This window comes from Eucyclogobius newberryi, unplaced genomic scaffold (assembly GCF_026437365.1).
Source record: "Eucyclogobius newberryi isolate DKJ021-1_F unplaced genomic scaffold, fEucNew1.0.hap1 SCAF_19, whole genome shotgun sequence".
Classification (NCBI taxonomy): Eukaryota; Metazoa; Chordata; class Actinopteri; order Gobiiformes; family Gobiidae; genus Eucyclogobius; species Eucyclogobius newberryi.
The window spans coordinates 3,253,509-3,275,364 of NW_027315823.1; the positions used below are offsets into that span (position 1 = coordinate 3,253,509).

General features: G+C 35.4%; 1 protein-coding gene across 1 annotated transcript in view; it reads right to left on the reverse strand.

Annotated features, from left to right (window-relative positions):
* LOC140365180 (diacylglycerol kinase theta) overlaps positions 1-20,292 on the reverse strand; it is a 53,122-nt gene extending 32,830 nt beyond the window's left edge. Inside the window, exons 1-3 of the mRNA XM_072451447.1 lie at positions 19,490-20,292; positions 7,046-7,125; positions 1-49 (exon numbers count right to left, since the gene is read on the reverse strand). The exon at positions 1-49 is cut by the window's left edge and continues 51 nt beyond it. Coding sequence (XP_072307548.1) covers positions 1-49; positions 7,046-7,125; positions 19,490-19,688 — 328 coding nt within the window. The 5' untranslated portion in view covers positions 19,689-20,292. The remainder of the gene's footprint in view (positions 50-7,045; positions 7,126-19,489) is intronic.
* Positions 20,293-21,856: the final 1,564 nt, after the last annotated feature.

Consider the following 21,856-nt stretch of genomic DNA (forward strand, 5'->3'; position numbering starts at 1 on the left):
AGAACCTCTTCTTGTGACCAGCAGGAACCAGACAGTGAGCCACAGGAACCTGGACAGAGCCACGAAAGAAGGTTCTCACTCCATCACATCCTTCAGATCCATTAGAAGATCTTTATCTTAGTGTTGTATAAATATTCGGAAAATTCAAATGAATAAATAACAGTTTTGTCCTTAATTGTATTACTGCGTAGTAATAACAACCACCACCACCAATATAGGGCCCGACTGATTTATCAGGGGCCCCCCACGGCTGTGCCACATTTATACTGTGTTCTATTTGTCAAAAGTGTTTGTTCCAGTGTCAAATCAGAAAAGCAAAGAGCAGTGGATTACAGTTTAAGTACTTTAATGACTAAAAACACCAATTAGTCAAAATCCTGATCTAATTTACTTCATGTACCAACACTAACACATTACTAACACTAACACATTACTAACACATTACTAACACTAACACATTACTAACACATTAATAACACATTATTAACACTAACACATTACTAACACATTAATAACACATTATTAACACTAACACATTACTAACACATTACTAACACTAACACATTACTAACACATTACTAACACTAACACATTACTAACACATTAATAACGCATTATTAACACTAACACATTAATAACACTAACACATTATTAACACTAACACATTACTAACACTAACACATTAATAACACATTATTAACACTAACACATTACTAACACATTAATAACACATTATTAACACTAACACATTAATAACACTAACACATTACTAACACTAACACATTACTAACACATTACTAACACTAACACATTATTAACACTAACACATTACTAACACTAACACATTACTAACACTAACACATTATTAACACTAACACATTACTAACACATTAATAACACATTACTAACACTAACACATTACTAACACATTACTAACACTAACACATTACTAACACATTACTAACACATTAATAACACATTATTAACACTAACACATTACTAACACATTACTAACACTAACACATTATTAACACTAACACATTACTAACACTAACACATTACTAACACTAACACATTATTAACACTAACACATTACTAACACTAACACATTACTAACACATTACTAACACTAACACATTACTAACACTAACACATTACTAACACATTACTAACACATTATTAACACTAACACATTACTAACACATTACTAACACTAACACATTACTAACACATTACTAACACATTAATAACACATTATTAACACTAACACATTACTAACACATTAATAACACTAACACATTACTAACACATTATTAACACTAACACATTACTAACACATTACTAACACATTATTAACACTAACACATTACTAACACTAACACATTACTAACACTAACACATTACTAACACATTAATAACACTAACACATTACTAACACTAACACATTACTAACACATTACTAACACTAACACATTACTAACACTAACACATTACTAACACATTAATAACACTAACACATTATTAACACTAACACATTACTAACACTAACACATTACTAACACATTACTAACACTAACACATTACTAACACTAACACATTACTAACACATTACTAACACTAACACATTACTAACACTAACACATTACTAACACATTACTAACACTAACACATTACTAACACATTATTAACACTAACACATTACTAACACTAACACATTACTAACACATTACTAACACTAACACATTACTAACACATTAATAACACATTACTAACACATTAATAACACTAACACATTACTAACACATTACTAACACATTACTAACACATTAATAACACATTATTAACACTAACACATTACTAACACATTACTAACACTAACACATTATTAACACTAACACATTACTAACACTAACACATTACTAACACATTACTAACACATTATTAACACTAACACATTACTAACACTAACACATTACTAACACATTATTAACACTAACACATTACTAACACTAACACATTACTAACACATTACTAACACTAACACATTACTAACACATTAATAACACATTACTAACACATTAATAACACTAACACATTACTAACACATTACTAACACATTACTAACACATTACTAACACATTAATAACACATTATTAACACTAACACATTACTAACACATTACTAACACTAACACATTATTAACACTAACACATTACTAACACTAACACATTATTAACACTAACACATTACTAACACTAACACATTACTAACACTAACACATTACTAACACATTAATAACACTAACACATTACTAACACTAACACATTACTAACACATTACTAACACTAACACATTACTAACACTAACACATTACTAACACATTACTAACACTAACACATTACTAACACATTACTAACACATTAATAACACATTATTAACACTAACACATTACTAACACATTACTAACACTAACACATTATTAACACTAACACATTACTAACACTAACACATTACTAACACTAACACATTATTAACACTAACACATTACTAACACTAACACATTACTAACACATTACTAACACTAACACATTACTAACACTAACACATTACTAACACATTACTAACACATTATTAACACTAACACATTACTAACACATTACTAACACTAACACATTACTAACACATTACTAACACATTAATAACACATTATTAACACTAACACATTACTAACACATTAATAACACTAACACATTACTAACACATTATTAACACTAACACATTACTAACACATTACTAACACATTATTAACACTAACACATTACTAACACTAACACATTACTAACACTAACACATTACTAACACATTAATAACACTAACACATTACTAACACTAACACATTACTAACACATTACTAACACTAACACATTACTAACACTAACACATTACTAACACATTAATAACACTAACACATTATTAACACTAACACATTACTAACACTAACACATTACTAACACATTACTAACACTAACACATTACTAACACTAACACATTACTAACACATTACTAACACTAACACATTACTAACACTAACACATTACTAACACATTACTAACACTAACACATTACTAACACATTATTAACACTAACACATTACTAACACTAACACATTACTAACACATTACTAACACTAACACATTACTAACACATTAATAACACATTACTAACACATTAATAACACTAACACATTACTAACACATTACTAACACATTACTAACACATTAATAACACATTATTAACACTAACACATTACTAACACATTACTAACACTAACACATTATTAACACTAACACATTACTAACACTAACACATTACTAACACATTACTAACACATTATTAACACTAACACATTACTAACACTAACACATTACTAACACATTACTAACACTAACACATTACTAACACATTAATAACACATTACTAACACATTAATAACACTAACACATTACTAACACATTACTAACACATTACTAACACATTACTAACACATTAATAACACATTATTAACACTAACACATTACTAACACATTACTAACACTAACACATTATTAACACTAACACATTACTAACACTAACACATTACTAACACTAACACATTACTAACACATTAATAACACTAACACATTACTAACACTAACACATTACTAACACATTACTAACACTAACACATTACTAACACTAACACATTACTAACACATTAATAACACTAACACATTATTAACACTAACACATTACTAACACTAACACATTACTAACACATTACTAACACTAACACATTACTAACACTAACACATTACTAACACATTACTAACACTAACACATTACTAACACTAACACATTACTAACACATTACTAACACTAACACATTACTAACACATTATTAACACTAACACATTACTAACACTAACACATTACTAACACATTACTAACACTAACACATTACTAACACATTAATAACACATTACTAACACATTAATAACACTAACACATTACTAACACATTACTAACACATTACTAACACATTAATAACACATTATTAACACTAACACATTACTAACACATTACTAACACTAACACATTATTAACACTAACACATTACTAACACTAACACATTACTAACACATTACTAACACATTATTAACACTAACACATTACTAACACTAACACATTACTAACACTAACACATTACTAACTAATTACTAACACATTATTAACACTAACACATTACTAACACTAACACATTACTAACACATTACTAACACTAACACATTACTAACACTAACACATTACTAACACATTACTAACACATTATTAACACTAACACATTACTAACACTAACACATTACTAACACATTACTAACACTAACACATTACTAACACATTAATAACACATTACTAACACATTAATAACACATCACTAACACATTTGCATTGTCTGAGCGAGAACGTTAAAACTTTATACAAACACAGGGCGCAGCCGTTGGATTGTTCTGGAACGCCGCCCGATGTTTGTAGAAGGATTAATGCAAACATACACGAACAGCACAAACATGTGGAGCCTGGGCAAATATTTACATCATTTATCATCATGAAGCAACTAAATGGATGAATGGCATTTGTGTTTCTAAATTCCAGCCACTGCGTGTGTTTGTGGTGACTTCATACGTCGGTTCTGATGCTGGTTCTCGATAGTTTAAGACTAAAAGGAGAAATGAAGCCTGCGTAAATTCAGCCTGGAAGACCTAACTCCACCCATCTACATCAAGGCCACCTGCTCCCCAGCTCAACCAACGCTCCCAGTCCGGCCTGTCCGTCTGTGAGAGTTCAGATCCCTTCTTCACCACGGAACTCCTCCAGGTTTTTGTAGTTTTTCCTGGCCGAGAAGGAGGGTGTAAGGACAGGGGACTCTGGGACATCGCCCCTCGCACCAGCTCCCCATCGCCAATCAACGCAACCAAGTTACTCCTCCCCGCGGCACGTCGCACCTCCTCTGCACCTCCTCTGCACCTCCTCTGCTCCCAATCAGCGCACAGCCGGTCCGATGTAAACCCTCACTAAGTTGGCTCGGCCGCTTCAGACCGTACTGCGACCCACCTCCTCCCCTCCTCCTCCTCTGCATCCCTCTCATCCTCATCATCCTCTCTACCCTCTCACCACATCTACCACCACCAGGCTCCAGGCCCTGGGGCGAGACTTCTAATACAAATAGATCATGGAGCGCCCATAATTGCAATGTCTTCCGCCGGGGTCTGAGCGCCAAATAACCCACGTAATAAAGCTTGATAAACGGTCCTTTCTGTGTCGTCTGAGTCTCTCCAGGGTGAAGTGTCGACATCTATTGGCGTTATTCTGCCCCGCCCACCTTTGCCCACCTTTGCCATGGATCGACATTTCTGATGTATTAGTACTTCTTGTCGAGCGGAATCTCCATTCACCTAAAGATTGTATTTGCATTAGTTTTCAGTTGTCGATGTGTGTTAAAAATAGTATAATAGTCTATGTACAACAGGCTTGAACTTAAAACACCTTGTTATCTATTGGGCATTGGCTTGTCAATCAAATTCACAACGTTCCTATAGCGTAACTGACTAAACTAAGTGCTTTGCGTACGTCAATCACATAAACTCCTCCGCCTGCGTCAGTTCTGAGTGGATTCTTTCAACTGTTGCTTCATTTGAAAACTGGCGCCTAATCTGTCTCTTAAATACAGAATATTTACGAGTGAAACAGCTTTAAAAAACATGGCATTCATCATTTCTGAATTTTTACAAGGCGTTTGATGTCTTTTCACATCAATAGAACATTTCTGTTTTGGTCATTGCTTTATAGGATTAATACAAACTCTGTGGAGTAACTGCAACTCATCCATTCTTTTCAGAGAGAAGTAAAAGCTAAAGCGAGCTCAGGACTTGAACAGACTCATGAACATCTGTCAATCAAACTCTGACACAGAAACACGTCATGTGCCGACAGCGCCACCTTCTGGAAGTAATGTGTCAGGTTCATTCACAAATCTACCCTCAACTTTTCTGTGTCAAGACATGATCTTTGGTTTTACAACAATCTTAACAAACATTTCATCATAAACCTTCTGATAATTCTGGAAAAATTTTATATTCAGCCATTTTTTTCTCAAACCAACAAACCGTTCAGCTCTCATCTCACTCCATCTGTCAGAAGCTCTTAATCTATAGGAAATGTACCTGACTCATCTGTTCATCTGCTGAATGAAACTGTTTTATTTTTCCGAAATCATTCACAAACATGTTCTAAACCATCAAACTAAGTCATAATTAGAGGAAACAGGAGAAGCTTGATGTGGACTTAAAGTGCAGAGGGAAAAGTTTGTTATAAAGTGGATTGACTTCATCCCTGTGTCGACTAGAACACGTGAAGGTGGAGAATATAATACAATACAATACAATACAATACAATGTAATATAATATAATATAATATAATATAATTGGGCCAATTTGCATTCATCACAATGAGTGAGATTTACCTGTGTAAATGATGCAATGACTCATGGGAGAAGAGCTGTGCTCATGGGGCTGAAGGGCGGAAATCCTTTGGTCGTTTAGTTGATTAACCGGTCGAGTTTTAGTCGACAAAAACTTGTATTAGTCAACTAATTATTTGTATTTAGAACAAAAAGATGTATATGGGACAAGAGTAAAAATGAGAGGCTGTCAAGGCCTTTAGTCGACTGAGAATGTCTTTCTCCCACTACAGCCTCTTACACAGCGAATAATAAATGTCAAATATGTCAAATTAAGAATACAAAACACAAATGATGCATTTGCACTGAACTATCAGACTCATTTTGTCAAGTACAAAATAAAACTGATATTGGTCATATTATATTATATAAAAATGCAGGTAATGGAGGAGTTTTACTGATCATTTGTATAATTCTGTAAGAGTCATAGTGTATATATTATTTGCTCATTTAAGTGTAGGACATGTGTCATAATGTAAAGTACTCACAGTGATGGTGGTGGGCGTGAGACAGGAACACGCCGACCTCAGAGTTTTCAGACACTTCTCGTGGCTCATGAAGTTACACACTGAAAACACAAGTGACTTACTGTTAGTTATTGACTTAATGTTAGTTATTGACTTAATGTTAGTTATTGACTTAATGTTAGTCACTGGAGATAAGTCAACGGTGAGGCAGATAGTTTGTTTCCATAGTAATGTGATGATGTCATACGCTCAGATGGGGGTGACACAGATGTATTTAATGATTACATTGTACGTTCATGAGAATGAGGTAAATTCCCAAAGGTTGAACTTGTTAATATTAGTGAGAACTTAGACCCTATAACTCGCTGCCTTTCAACAGACATCAGCATTTTACTATACTTATACTTATACTATACTTATACTATACTATACTATACTGTACTTATAATTATACTATACTATACTTATACTATACTTATACTATACTATACTGTACTTATAATTATACTATACTATACTTATACTATACTTATACTATACTATACTTATACTATACTGTACTTATAATTATACTATACTATACTTATACTATACTTATACTATACTATACTTATACTATACTTATACTATACTTATACTATACTATACTTATACTATACTATACTGTACTTATAATTATACTATACTATACTTATACTATACTTATACTATACTATACTTATACTATACTTATACTATACTATACTTATACTATACTTATACTATACTTATACTATACTATACTTATACTATACTATACTATACTATACTATACTTATACTATACTTATACTATACTTATACTATACTTATACTTATACTATACTATACTGTACTTATAATTATACTATACTATACTTATACTATACTTATACTATACTATACTGTACTTATAATTATACTATACTATACTTATACTATACTTATACTATACTATACTATACTTATACTACACTTATACTATACTTATACTATACTATACTTATACTATACTTATACTATACTTATACTATACTATACTTATACCATACTAAACTTAAAGAACATCCCATTCCACTGTCACGTATAATGTGGCAAGACTGTAGGAAATAGAGGATTTAAAATGATCTGTCGTCAACATTTTTTACATTTCAGAATGAGATACTTAAACATTTAATTAATTAAAATAAGCAAGAAAGTGCACAAATATCCGTTAGTTTACTTTTCTATTATAAGAAATGGAAAAATACATTTCTAATCACAAACTCTCATTTGATCTTCACAAAAAGTATAACTTGTGATAAAGTATGTATCTCACTGTAGATGAAATGAAAAACTATTGTGGGCTCAACACTTCTCTGAGAATTTGTTCAGAAAAACCAAAAAATCTGGATTTTGCCTTAATCATAACCTTTTATTAATACACAAATGCCAAAGTAAAATACAGTCACATTTGAAGCAGGCTCTGACATCACATTATTATCAGTAATTTATTTCAAAAGGACAGAACAGAGAACATCGCCCCATTTAAAATAGTGACCGATGCCGTGTCCAGCTAGACTAATGTCCAGACCTGACGTGACATGAAGCTTGATTTTTCTGGGTTTAGTCTGGGTTTAGTCTGGGTTTAGTCTGGGTTTAGTCTGGGGTTAGTCTGGGTTTAGTCTGGGTTTAGTCTGGGTTTAGTCTGGGTTTAGTCTGGGGTTTAGTCTGGGTTTAGTCTGGGTTTAGTCTGGGGTTTAGTCTGGGGTTAGTCTGGGTTTAGTCTAGGTTTAGTCTAGGGTTTAGTCTAGGGTTTAGTCTGGGTTTAGTCTAGGTTTTGTCTGGGTTTAGTCTGGGTTTAGTCTGGGTTTAGTCTGGGTTTAGTCTGGGTTTAGTCTGGGTTTAGTCTGGGTTTAGTTTAGACACAACAGGGGGTGAAGCCGAGCTCTCACTTCTTTCTCTGCCTGGACATGAGGCCATGACAAACATCTCCCACAGGGGGCGCTGTTGAATGCCACAGTTATCATCAGTCATTGGTTCAAACACTGTCACCATATATGGACTGGCAGCATCGCACTCCAGCCTCCAGCGGCCACGCCCGGCCTCATCACGCCAGCGTTAAGGTCGGGATGGTGGCAAAAGAACGCCCTGGCCCCGCCCTGGCCTCGCCCTGGCCCCGCCCCCTGGAAAAGGCTCCCGTTAACGCTGAGTCCGGGGTAAAGTACGGCCCCAGGAGTCTAACCCATAACCTCCACACTGAGAGGCAGGATAACCACTCTGCCACAGCAACAATCTGCAGTATTAACACAGTTGTGCAGCCCTCACATTAATCCACATGTTACATAATAATCCATGTTTACGGCCTCTCGCTGCATCTGCCGCTCAAACCAGGTTATACTATACTTATACTTATACTATACTGTACTTATAATTATACTATACTTATACTTATACTATACTGTACTTATAATTATACTATACTTATACTTATACTATACTGTACTTATAATTATACTATACTTATACTTATACTATACTGTACTTATAATTATACTATACTATACTTATACTATACTGTACTTATACTATACTGTACTTATAATTATACTATACTATACTTATACTATACTGTACTTATACTATACTTATACTATACTTATACTTATACTATACTGTACTTATAATTATACTATACTATACTTATACTATACTATACTGTACTTATACTATACTTATACTATACTATACTGTACTTATACTATACTGTACTTATACTATACTTATACTATACTATACTTATACTATACTTATACTATACTTATACTATACTATACTTATACTATACTATACTTATACTATACTATACTATACTTATATTATACTATACTATACTTATACTATACTATACTTATACTATACTTATACTATACTTATACTATACTATACTTATACTATACTTATACTATACTTATACTTATACAATACTTATACTATACTTATACTATACTTATACTATACTATACTTATACTATACTATACTTATACTATACTATACTTATATTATACTATACTATACTTATACTATACTATACTTATACTATACTTATACTATACTATACTTATACTATACTTATACTATACTTATACTTATACAATACTTATACTATACTGTACTTATACTATACTATACTTATACTATACTATACTTATACTATACTTATACTATACTTATACTATACTATACTTATACTATACTTATACTATACTTATACTATACTTATACTATACTTATACTATACTATACTATACTTATACTATACTATACTGTACTTATAATTATACTATACTATACTTATACTATACTTATACTATACTTATACTATACTATACTGTACTTATAATTATACTATACTATACTTATACTATACTATACTATACTTATACTATACTATACTATACTTATACTATACTATACTTATACTATACTTATACTATACTTATACTATACTATACTATACTTATACTTATACTATACTTATACTATACTATACTGTACTTATAATTATACTATACTATACTTATACTATACTATACTGTACTTATAATTATACTATACTATACTTATACTATACTTATACTATACTATACTTATACTATACTATACTATACTTATACTATACTTATACTATACTTATACTATACTTATACTATACTATACTGTACTTATAATTATACTATACTATACTTATACTATACTATACTGTACTTATAATTATACTATACTATACTTATACTATACTTATACTATACTATACTTATACTATACTTATACTATACTTATACTATACTATACTGTACTTATAATTATACTATACTATACTTATACTATACTTGTACTATACTATACTTATACTATACTATACTATACTATACTTATACTATACTATACTTATACTATACTTATACTATACTATACTTATACTATACTTATACTATACTTATACCATACTAAACTTAAAGAACATCCCATTCCACTGTCACGTATAATGTGGCAAGACTGTAGGAAATAGAGGATTTAAAATGATCTGTCGTCAACATTTTTTACATTTCAGAATGAGATACTTAAACATTTAATTAATTAAAATAAGCAAGAAAGTGCACAAATATCCGTTAGTTTACTTTTCTATTATAAGAAATGGAAAAATACATTTCTAATCACAAACTCTCATTTGATCTTCACAAAAAGTATAACTTGTGATAAAGTATGTATCTCACTGTAGATGAAATGAAAAACTATTGTGGGCTCAACACTTCTCTGAGAATTTGTTCAGAAAAACCAAAAAATCTGGATTTTGCCTTAATCATAACCTTTTATTAATACACAAATGCCAAAGTAAAATACAGTCACATTTGAAGCAGGCTCTGACATCACATTATTATCAGTAATTTATTTCAAAAGGACAGAACAGAGAACATCGCCCCATTTAAAATAGTGACCGATGCCGTGTCCAGCTAGACTAATGTCCAGACCTGACGTGACATGAAGCTTGATTTTTCACATGATGTAATATTTTGATCTCAGTTTCTTCATTTAAATCACATTATGTTCCTCTAAACCTTTGCCCCATTCTGGAATTTGTTTACGTTCCAAACTTATAAAGGCTCCATATGGTCAGAAGAAGAAGAGACACATGAATGGCCGCGTTATCATACATTTACACACTTCTGGACAAACCTCAGGGAGATCATTGAAACACAGACAGAAGACAGTGGGACCCAGGACTGTTCCTTGGGGAAGTGGAATTCCTGTTTGAATTCTAAGAAAGACGACTTACAATTCTTGGTGACAACACAATAGTGTGTAGTGTGACATCTATGGACATCGCAACAACTGTATTGCCTTTATCAGGTGATTGTTTTAACCTGTTCTAAATAATAGACATTAGTATAATAGTCATTTCTGTTGAATGATTGTGTCTAAACTAGCGTTAAAGGGGATGTATAATGGAATACACACTCATAGCCAAATGACACTAACTTGATTCAATGTAATAGATTTTTATCCAGAATTTAGAGGCAGAAAACTTGAGGAAAGACGGAGCAGAGCCTGTAATGGTATAATTTTAATGTTATGGAAAAAGTAGTAATATTGGCAAATAAAGAGCCGGATAAAAAAGTACTTATACATAGATTGTTTTTTGGATTATAGATAAAATAACTCACTGTTGCCGTTTTTAATTCTCACGATTATTATCTTTTAGTTCTGAGTAATCATTATTATCGATTACACTAAATAATCCAAAACTATGTAAAATATCACCAATGTCTACACGAGGACCACAGAACGACTTCACATGTGTTCGAACTAAAAGAACCAAACCATGACAAAGGAAGGATGTGGTTTGAAACAGCAAAAAGGAAGCGCTAAGAATGTAGAAGAAGAGAGCTGCAAAGAAGCGTCGCTAAGAGAGAACCGTCTCCGCTCTGATCTGATAGAGGCCGTTACTATGACAACTGGAGGTGACATGAAGCCGCTTTAGGTCGGGGTTGGTCTCACCTCCGTCCTGTCCTGGTATTGACACCTTTGTACCTGGTTTATGGGCTGTTAAAGAGTAAAATGAAAGTAAAGTAAAGTTCAGTTTTTGACCTGGTTATGTGTCCTTCTGTTTTATGGATTGTTCAATAAATGACAAATGGAAGAGTATTTTTGACTGTGTACTGTGTGTTTTCTTTGTACTAGTGGGGAAAGGTTTGTACTTTTTGCAGTCGTACGATAAGATTGATCTTTACTTATCTTTATCTGTAAACAATTTGCAACAACTGGAATTGGCAAAGTTGAGGAAGTCTAGTACCTCGAAGTATTAGACAGTATAAGACAGTAACTTGAAGCATATAACACAAATATATAAGAAGCAGTGGATGAAATTAACTTACAACTAACTTATGTGATGATTGTTTTCCAAAAATACATCCAAAATAGAAATTCACAAACGATGCTGAGCGAAAAGATGGACATTTTTGCCAGATTTAGTTTCATGTTGTGGAACGGCATAACCCAGTAATTATAGATAAGAACCATAAACCAGGTCAAACAGTTAAATAATAAATTAAAGCTGATTCTCCACCAGCTCAATTAAAAAAAAAAAAAAGTGTATATATTCTATAATCTTATATATTCTGTAATCTTATATATTCTATAATCTTGTCAAATGAATGCAACCTACACATTACATAAACTATCCAAAAGATAAATTCACACATGTTGAAGCCCTCATTTCTATCAGTGACTAAGATAAGACAAGATAAAATAAGATAAGCCTTTATTTGTCCACACATTGGGAAATTCCGGTGTTGCAACACAAGTAGATACAGAAGAAAAGAACAGATCACACTCTTAAAAGAAAAAAAATCTTATAAACAAAACTCTACAGAACCTCTCGTATTCTTAATAGGAATAGAGAAAAAAATAAAAAAAATAAAAATTGAAAAATAAAAAAGATAAATAAAATAAAAATAAAAAGATATAAATAAAAAACACAGAATAAAACAATAAAAACACAGAAAACTTACAGTGAGCAATACATATACAACAATAAACAGTCAAATCAGTCCCTAAAGCAAATGCAATTAAAATGATCGACTAAATAAAAAGGTTTTATGATGACCCTTAAAAGCAATAACAGAGTCCAGTGACCGTAGCAACAACAGAGTCCAGTGACCGTAGCAACAACAGAGTCCAGTGGCCACAGGGAGAGCAGAAGATCGTTCCAGAACCCTAACCCTGGGGGCAACAGCCTGGAAGGATCTGTCTCCTCTGGTCCCAAAACGAGTGCGAGGAACCAACTGCAGATTCTGATCCAAGGACCTCAGTGAGCGAGAGGGAGCGTACGGTTTAATCAGATCACTGATGTACAGACGGACCTGACCATTTAAAGCTCTAAAAGTCAGAACTAGAATTTTAAACTGTATCCGGTAGGAGACCGGCTCCAGTGAAGGGCTTTGAGGGTGAAATGTGGGCCCTTCTATTTGTGCGTGTTAAGATCCTCGCTGCAGAGTTCTGGACCAGCTGCAGACGAGAGAGTTCCTTCTTGTTAAGACAGGAAAACAAACTGTTACAATAGTCTAAACGTGAAGACACAAATGCATGAATTATAACTTCCTGGTCATTTTGAGACACCATTTTCCTGAGCTCAGAGATTTTCCTCAACTGAAAGAAACAGTTCCTCGTCAACAGCTTAGAGTGGTGCTCTAAAGACATGTCTTTGTCAAAGATGACACCCAAGTTTCTAAGACTTGGTTTAGCACTCCCTGGAATGACATCATCAGGAGCAATAATCTGTGTTTCTGTTTTGTCAGCATTTAGCTGCAGAGTTTTTACTCAGCCATTGTTTTATTTGCACTAAACAACTGACCAAGGAGTTCAGCTTCTGGATCTCAGAAGGTTTAAAAGAGCAATAAAGCTGAATATTGTCATGAACAGGTGATAGGACACATAACTAAACTCTTTAATGATAATTCTCATGGGGATTATATAAAGCAAAAATAAGACGGGACCCAAAACGGAGCCCTGAGGAACTCCACACAACAGATCAGCTGAATCAGACATTATTTGGTTTGCAGCAACACTAAAGCTCCGACCCGATAAATATGAAGAAAAGCAATGAAGAACTGACCCTGATCGTCCAATCAGGTCCCTCGGTCTGTTTAACAGGATATGATGGTCGACAGTGTCAAAGGCTGCAGACAGATCCAGCAGAACTAGAACAGTGCATTTTCCAGAATCAGCAGACATCATAATGTCACTGGAGACTTTTAGCAATGCGGTTTCCATGGAATGATGTTTGCGGAAACCAGATTGAAACGAGTTATGAATGTTAGACTGATCAAGGAAATCTGACAATTGTTCAGAGCCCAACTTCTCTAGGATCTTGGACATGAACAGGAGCTTTGAAATAGGTCTGAAACTTGGGGTCCAAGTTTGTGTTTTTCAGTAAAGGCTCAACTATGGCATGTTTAAATGGACCAGGAAACACACGGTGTAAAGAGAGAGATTTACCATTTTGGTAACCCAGGGGCCAATTAGATAAGATAATCCTTTATTGTCCACACATGGGGAAATTCCATTGTTGCAACGCAGGTAGATACAGAGGAAAGGACAGATAACTTGTAGGAAGTTTAAAAAACACTCTTAATAGAAGAACTCTTATAAACAAAAACTCCTATAGACAAAACCTCTCATTTCCTAATAAGGAATGGAGGGGAAAAATAAAGATAAAAATAAGATAAAAATAAAATATAATATAAAATAAAAACAGCTTAGCGTAAGACAAGATAATACTAATAACAATAACAATGGCAAAATAAACACTCCATTTTCATCAGTTATATGCACATGAATGTGACATTATTGCACATGGTTAGGTCAGTATTGCACATGTTCAGGACTAACAGTGTTTGTTATAAAGTCTGACAGCAGCAGAAGGAAAGACCTGTGAAACGTCTCCTTCACACAGCGAGGGTGGATCAGTCTCTCACTGAAGCTGCTCTCCAGAGCGGACAGAGTGTCTTGCAGGGGACAGAGTGTCCTGCAGGGGACAGAGTGTCCTGCAGGGGGCGACACTCATGGTCCAGCATAGATGTGAATCTAGCCAGGACCCTTCTGTCCCCCACCTCCTGCACCGAGTCCAGAGCACAGCCCAGGATGGAGCTTTGTCCAGCTTCTTCCTCTCCCTCTCTGTGATGCTGCTGCTCCAGCAGGCCACACCTACAGGAGCTGATGCCACCACAGAGTCGTAGAAGGTCTTCAGGAGTGGCCCTGTCACTCCAAAAGACCTGAGTCTCCTCAGGAGGTAGAGCCGACTCTGGCTCTTCCTGTACAGTGCGTCTGTGTTATGAGTCCAGTCCAGTTTGTGGTTCAGATGAACACCCAGGTACTTGTATGAGTCACTCTCTCAATGTCCCGTCCCTGGATGTTCACTGGTGAGGGGGCAGTGGGGTGGCGTCTGTGGAAGTCCACCACCATCTCCTTGGTCTTCCCCGCGTTGATGAGGAGGTGGTTCCGCTGACACCATTCCACAAAGTCCTGCTCCAGTCCTCTGTCCTCCACATCATCGTCGTCCGTGATGAGTCCGATGATGGCAGAGTCGTCAGAGAACTTCTGCAGGCCACAGCTGTCCGTGTCATGTCTGAAGTCTGCAGTGTAAAGGGTGAAGAGAAAGGGTGCGAGGACAGTGCCCTGGGGCGCCCCCACACTGCAGGTCCGAGTGTCAGACACACAGTCCCGGGCTCTCACAAACTGGGGTCGGTCTGTGAGGTAGTCCAGGATCCACTCTGCAGGTCATACTCCACTTACATTAAACACTTTGAGGAAGAGGGAAGAACATCTGATGTACAAGAGAAGGGTTTCGTCTTGGTCACCAAAGCTGAGATGTCTTCTAGAGTGACAGGCTTAAAAGAAGATCAATTTTGGGAAACAGGCTCCACAGAAACAGGGTTATCACACAAAAGGGGTGGGGTTTGGTCATTGATCATCTTGATCTTATCGGTGAAGAACCTGAGGAATTCATTGCTGTCGGCTTTGCAGGAAACAGGAGTAACTGCAGCTGATGGACAAACAATAGAATTGATAGTGTCAAACAACACTTTGGGGTTTTTCTTGTTCGATGTTATTAGCTGGCGGAAGTAATCAGATCTGGAACTTTCCATCATTTCATTGTTCATTGTGGACCTCAAGACAGGAGGTTTTCCACAGTCTCTTTAGATTTAGGATATCTTTATTTATCCAAGGACAAGCTTTTTTCTGTGTTGACAAAGTGGATTTTACAGGCAGGTCCCACCTGGTCTAAAATGGACAAACAGTGGCTGCTAAAGAAATGAATTAAGCTGTCCACATCAAGACAATTCATAAACAAATGAGGATCAAACATAGCAGAATACAGCTGTATTTGCAGTGATAATGCGCCTCTGAGACCTAATGTTTGAGGGCACAGGCTCAGGAGAAAAGTTCAATTCAAATAAAACACAGCTATGATCACTCATATGGACATCCTCCACACAGAGGTTACAACACTCAAGTGAAAACACCAGGTCTAAAGTGAAAACACCAGGTCTAAAGTGAAAACAACAGGTCTAAAGTGTGTCCCTTTTGGTGAGTGGGACCTGAGACATGCTGCTCAAAGTTAAATGTTTCATTCAAGGTTAAAAGATCCTTTGCAGGGCATGATGAGCCGTCGACTCAAATGTTGAAATCCCCAAGAATTAAAACATTTTCCAGCTTTATAATAGAAGATAAAAAGTCACTAAAGTCCTTTAAAAAGACAGCAGCAGGACCAGGGGCCGGTCGACTAAAACACAGTAAAAAGGACTTGAAGAACCAACCTTGATCATCTGTGATTCAAAGGAAGTGAAAGTTTGTGAGTCAATGACTAATAAGCTAACATAAGACAAAATAATACTAATCATAGTAAGTAAACACTCGACCCTAGAACTCATATTATTACACAAATCTGTCCATGTGTGTTGAGTTTTATTGCTCTACACAATGTGGCAAAGTCGAGCTGGAATTATCTGCTTTATGGTCATTGTGTCACTGGCACTTGGGCGGTTTCAATATCATCGCTTATCGTTTTATTTTCTGTAGCAATATCACATGTGTTATTGTGTTATTGTGATATTGTGTTATTGTGATATTGTGTCATTGTGATATTGTGTTATTGTGTTATTGTGTCATTGTGATATTGTGTTATAGTGTTATTGTGATATTGTGATATTGTGATATTGTGATATTGTGTTATTGTGATATTGTGTTATTGTGTTATTGTGATATTGTGATATTGTGATATTGTGTTATTGTGATATTGTGTTATTGTGTTATTGTGATATTGTGATATTGTGTTATTGTGTTATTGTGATATTGTGTTATTGTGATATTGTGACATCGTGTTATTGTGATGATATTGCGTTATTGTGATGTTGTGATATAGTGTTATTGTGACATTGTGTTATAGTGTTATAGTGATATCGTGTTATTGTGTTATTGTGATATTGTGACATCGTGTTATTGTGATGATATTGCGTTATTGTGATGTTGTGATATAGTGTTATTGTGACATTGTGTTATAGTGTTATAGTGATATCGTGTTATTGTGTTATTGTGATATTGTGATATTGTGTTATTGTGTTATTGTGATATTGTGGTATTGTGTTATTGTGATATTGTGTTATAGTGTTATTGTGATATTGTGATATTGTGATATTGTGTTATTGTGATATTGTGTTATTGTGTTATTGTGATATTGTGATATTGTGTTATTGTGATATTGTGTTATTGTGTTACTGTGATATTGTGATATTGTGTTATTGTGTTATTGTGATATTGTGTTATTGTGATATTGTGACATCGTGTTATTGTGATGATATTGCGTTATTGTGATGTTGTGATATAGTGTTATTGTGACATTGTGTTATAGTGTTATAGTGATATCGTGTTATTGTGTTATTGTGATATTGTGATATTGTGTTATTGTGTTATTGTGATATTGTGTTATTGTGATATTGTGATATTGTGTTATTGTGATATTGTGTTATTGTGATATTGTGATATTGTGTTATAGTGTTATAGTGATATTGTGATATTGTGTTATAGTGTTATAGTGATAACGTGATATAGTGTTATTGTGATATTGTGTTATAGTGTTATTGTGTTACAGTATTGTGTTATAGTGTTATAGTGTTATAGTGTTATTGTGTTACAGTATTGTGTTATAGTGTTATAGTGATATTGTGTTATTGTGATATTGTGATATTGTGTTATAGTGTTATAGTGTTATAGTGATATTGTGTTATTGTGATATTGTGATATTGTGTTATAGTGTTATAGTGTTATAGTGATATTGTGTTATTGTGATATTGTGATATTGTGTTATAGTGTTATAACACAATAACACTAATGTGTCATTGTGTTATAGTATTGTGTTATAGTGTTATAGTGTCATTGTGTTATAGTGTTATAGTGATATTGTGTTACTGTGATATTGTGATATTGTGTTATAGTGTTATAGTGATATTGTGATAACGTGATATAGTGTTATTGTGATATTGTGTTATAGTGTTATTGTGTTACAGTATTGTGTTATAGTGTTATAGTGTTATTGTGTTACAATATTGTGTTATAGTGATATTGTGTTATTGTGATATTGTGATATTGTGTTATAATGTTATAGTGTTATAGTGATATTGTGTTATTGTGATATTGTGTTATAGTGTTATAGTGTTATAACACAATAACACTAATGTGTCATTGTGTTATAGTATTGTGTTATAGTGTTATAGTGTCATTGTGTTATAGTGTTATTGGGACAGGTCCACAGATGCATGGGACATTATGAGTCTAAACCTGCCTCCAGAACCTGCAAAGCGAGTCTAAAACAATGACTCAACGGACCGTGAGCAGATGTGCGCCTCTTACCCTCGCACTGGAAGCCCGCCAGGCCCCAGACGAACTCGCTGCAGCTGTGGCAGAATGTGGGCTTCGTCAGCGTCACCTTCCTGAAGCTGTGGCCGGTGTCGGGGCTCTGGAGCCGGGGCCGGAGCGAGGGCGACTGCTGCTGCCCGCGCCTCCGGCCACCGGCCACGGGGCTCGCACTCCGACCGCTGCCCTCCGCCATGTCTTCTTCCCGTAAACCGGCGATGTCCAGCGAGTCTGGACCGAATAATCTTCAGCCGAATAATCAAATGTAATATAGCAAAGAGACCGTCCTCCACAACAGCCGCGACATGTCAGCGGGACGTGCCGGCGACGACGCCCGGAAAATATGCGATGCCACCGGCGTGATTGCGACGAAGAATCCGGCAAAAAACAAACTGAAGCGAGGGCGTCAAAACTAAAACTGAGTCGGGATAATTAAAGGTTTACGAACCACGTAGTACAAAGTAGTCGTACTTCTGGGATAAACCCTGATTAAACTAAAAGGCATAAATCCAAGTTTTATCCCGGGCGAACGCAAAGGAAAAGACGCCTTCAGTGTCCCGAGTTCCACCGACTAGTCGAGCCGAACCCCGCGGAGCCAGCGGTTCTACCCGAGCAACGACGTCCTCAGGCGGGCGTGTGCTGGTTCATCCCCGCTGCGCACTGCCCGATCACGCCAACTGCACTTCTGCGGACATAACGCGGCTCTCCACCGGCTTGGAATCCTCCGCGATCTCTTCACCGAGCCGAGATCCGAGTACCACGCCGGGATCAGAGCGCGCTTCCCGGACAGAGTGATGTCAGACTGACAGCGGCCTCTGGTTCTCGGATTGAAGCCCGGGTCGATAGTTGTCGATAGCAGCGGGATGAAAGTGCCAGCTCAGTGCCAATCACAGCCCGTTTCTCACGGTTTCAAACACCGGAACAAACAGGTCCACATCCTGTAGAGGAGGAGCCCCGGGGCAGGCGAGGCGAGACCGGCAGCAACAAGTGTCCTCGTCCCCGCGAAGAGACGCGCGTCCCGGGGAGGAGACAGCGCGAGCGTGTCACAGACGTGGATCCACTACAGGCCCCACAGTGTGTGACGTCTTCATCCTTCTGTAGTAACAACGCGAATGTTGTTCAAAATAAAAGATCATAAATGACTTTTTGTGACATTTATAAGATGAAATTACTTATTTAGGTGAAACGGCCAATGTCTGTACAATTAGTGTTCGGGTTATAACAATGTAAAGCCCACAAAAAACGGCGCAGGGGGACATTAGATAAGATATGCCTTTATTTGTCTCCACATTGGGGAAATTTCAGTGTTGCAACAGGAGGTACAGGAGTAAAAGAACAGTTAACTTATAGGAAGCTTTAAAAAAAACTCAATAGAAAAGCTCTTATAAACAAAACTCTTAAAGACGAAACCGCTCATATTCTTCATAAGGAATAGAAAGGTAAAAATTAAATAACATAAGACAAAAATAATAATAATAATAGTGGCAAAAGTAAACACTCTTTTTTACAGCAGTTATATGCACAAGAATATGACATTATTGCGTATGAGTATGACAGTATTGCACATGATTAAGTCAGGATTGCACATGATTAAGTCGGTATTGCACATGGGTATGAGTATGACAGTATACAGTGTTCAGGGCTAACAGTGTTTGTTATAAAGTCTGACAGCAGCAGAAGGAAAGACCTGTGAAACGTCTCCTTCACACAGCGAGGGTGGATCAGTCACTGAAGCTGCCGGACAGAGTGTCCTGCAGAGGGTGAGACACTCATGGTCCAGCGTAGATGTGAGTTTAGCCAGGACCCTTCTGTCCCCCACCTCCTGCACTGAGTCCAGAGCACAGTCCAGGACGGAGCTGGAAATGTCATCGTAAATAGTTCATATACAGAGCAGCAATACGAAAGAAACGTTCTTTTAAATGAGCAAAAAGGCCAAAAGTTTACTGTGGAACATTCCAGACAAAGCTGAAACATCTCTAGGTAGAAGGCAGACGCTGGACCCTCCACCTAAAACACAGGGGTTTCAGGCCATGACCCCCAAAATAACTGTGCAACCGATCCAGGGGCCCCCACTGCTCATTGAAATTGCATCTGAGATCATTTTAAGTTGAGTAAAATTTTAAAACAGATTTAGTTTGTGTTTATTTGTGTGGCTGAATGTGATATTTTACCTTATTTCACTAAAATATACTGTTTCGAATATATATAAAATTGTACATTGTCATAACTTGAACCTTACATCTCCAAAGTCATCTCACGACCTCCATCTCATGCCTCACACTTTGGGAACCACTAGAGAAGCTAATTATTGATCTGTAATCTACTTGCATATATTCATTTATTTATCACAATGCCTCATTATTA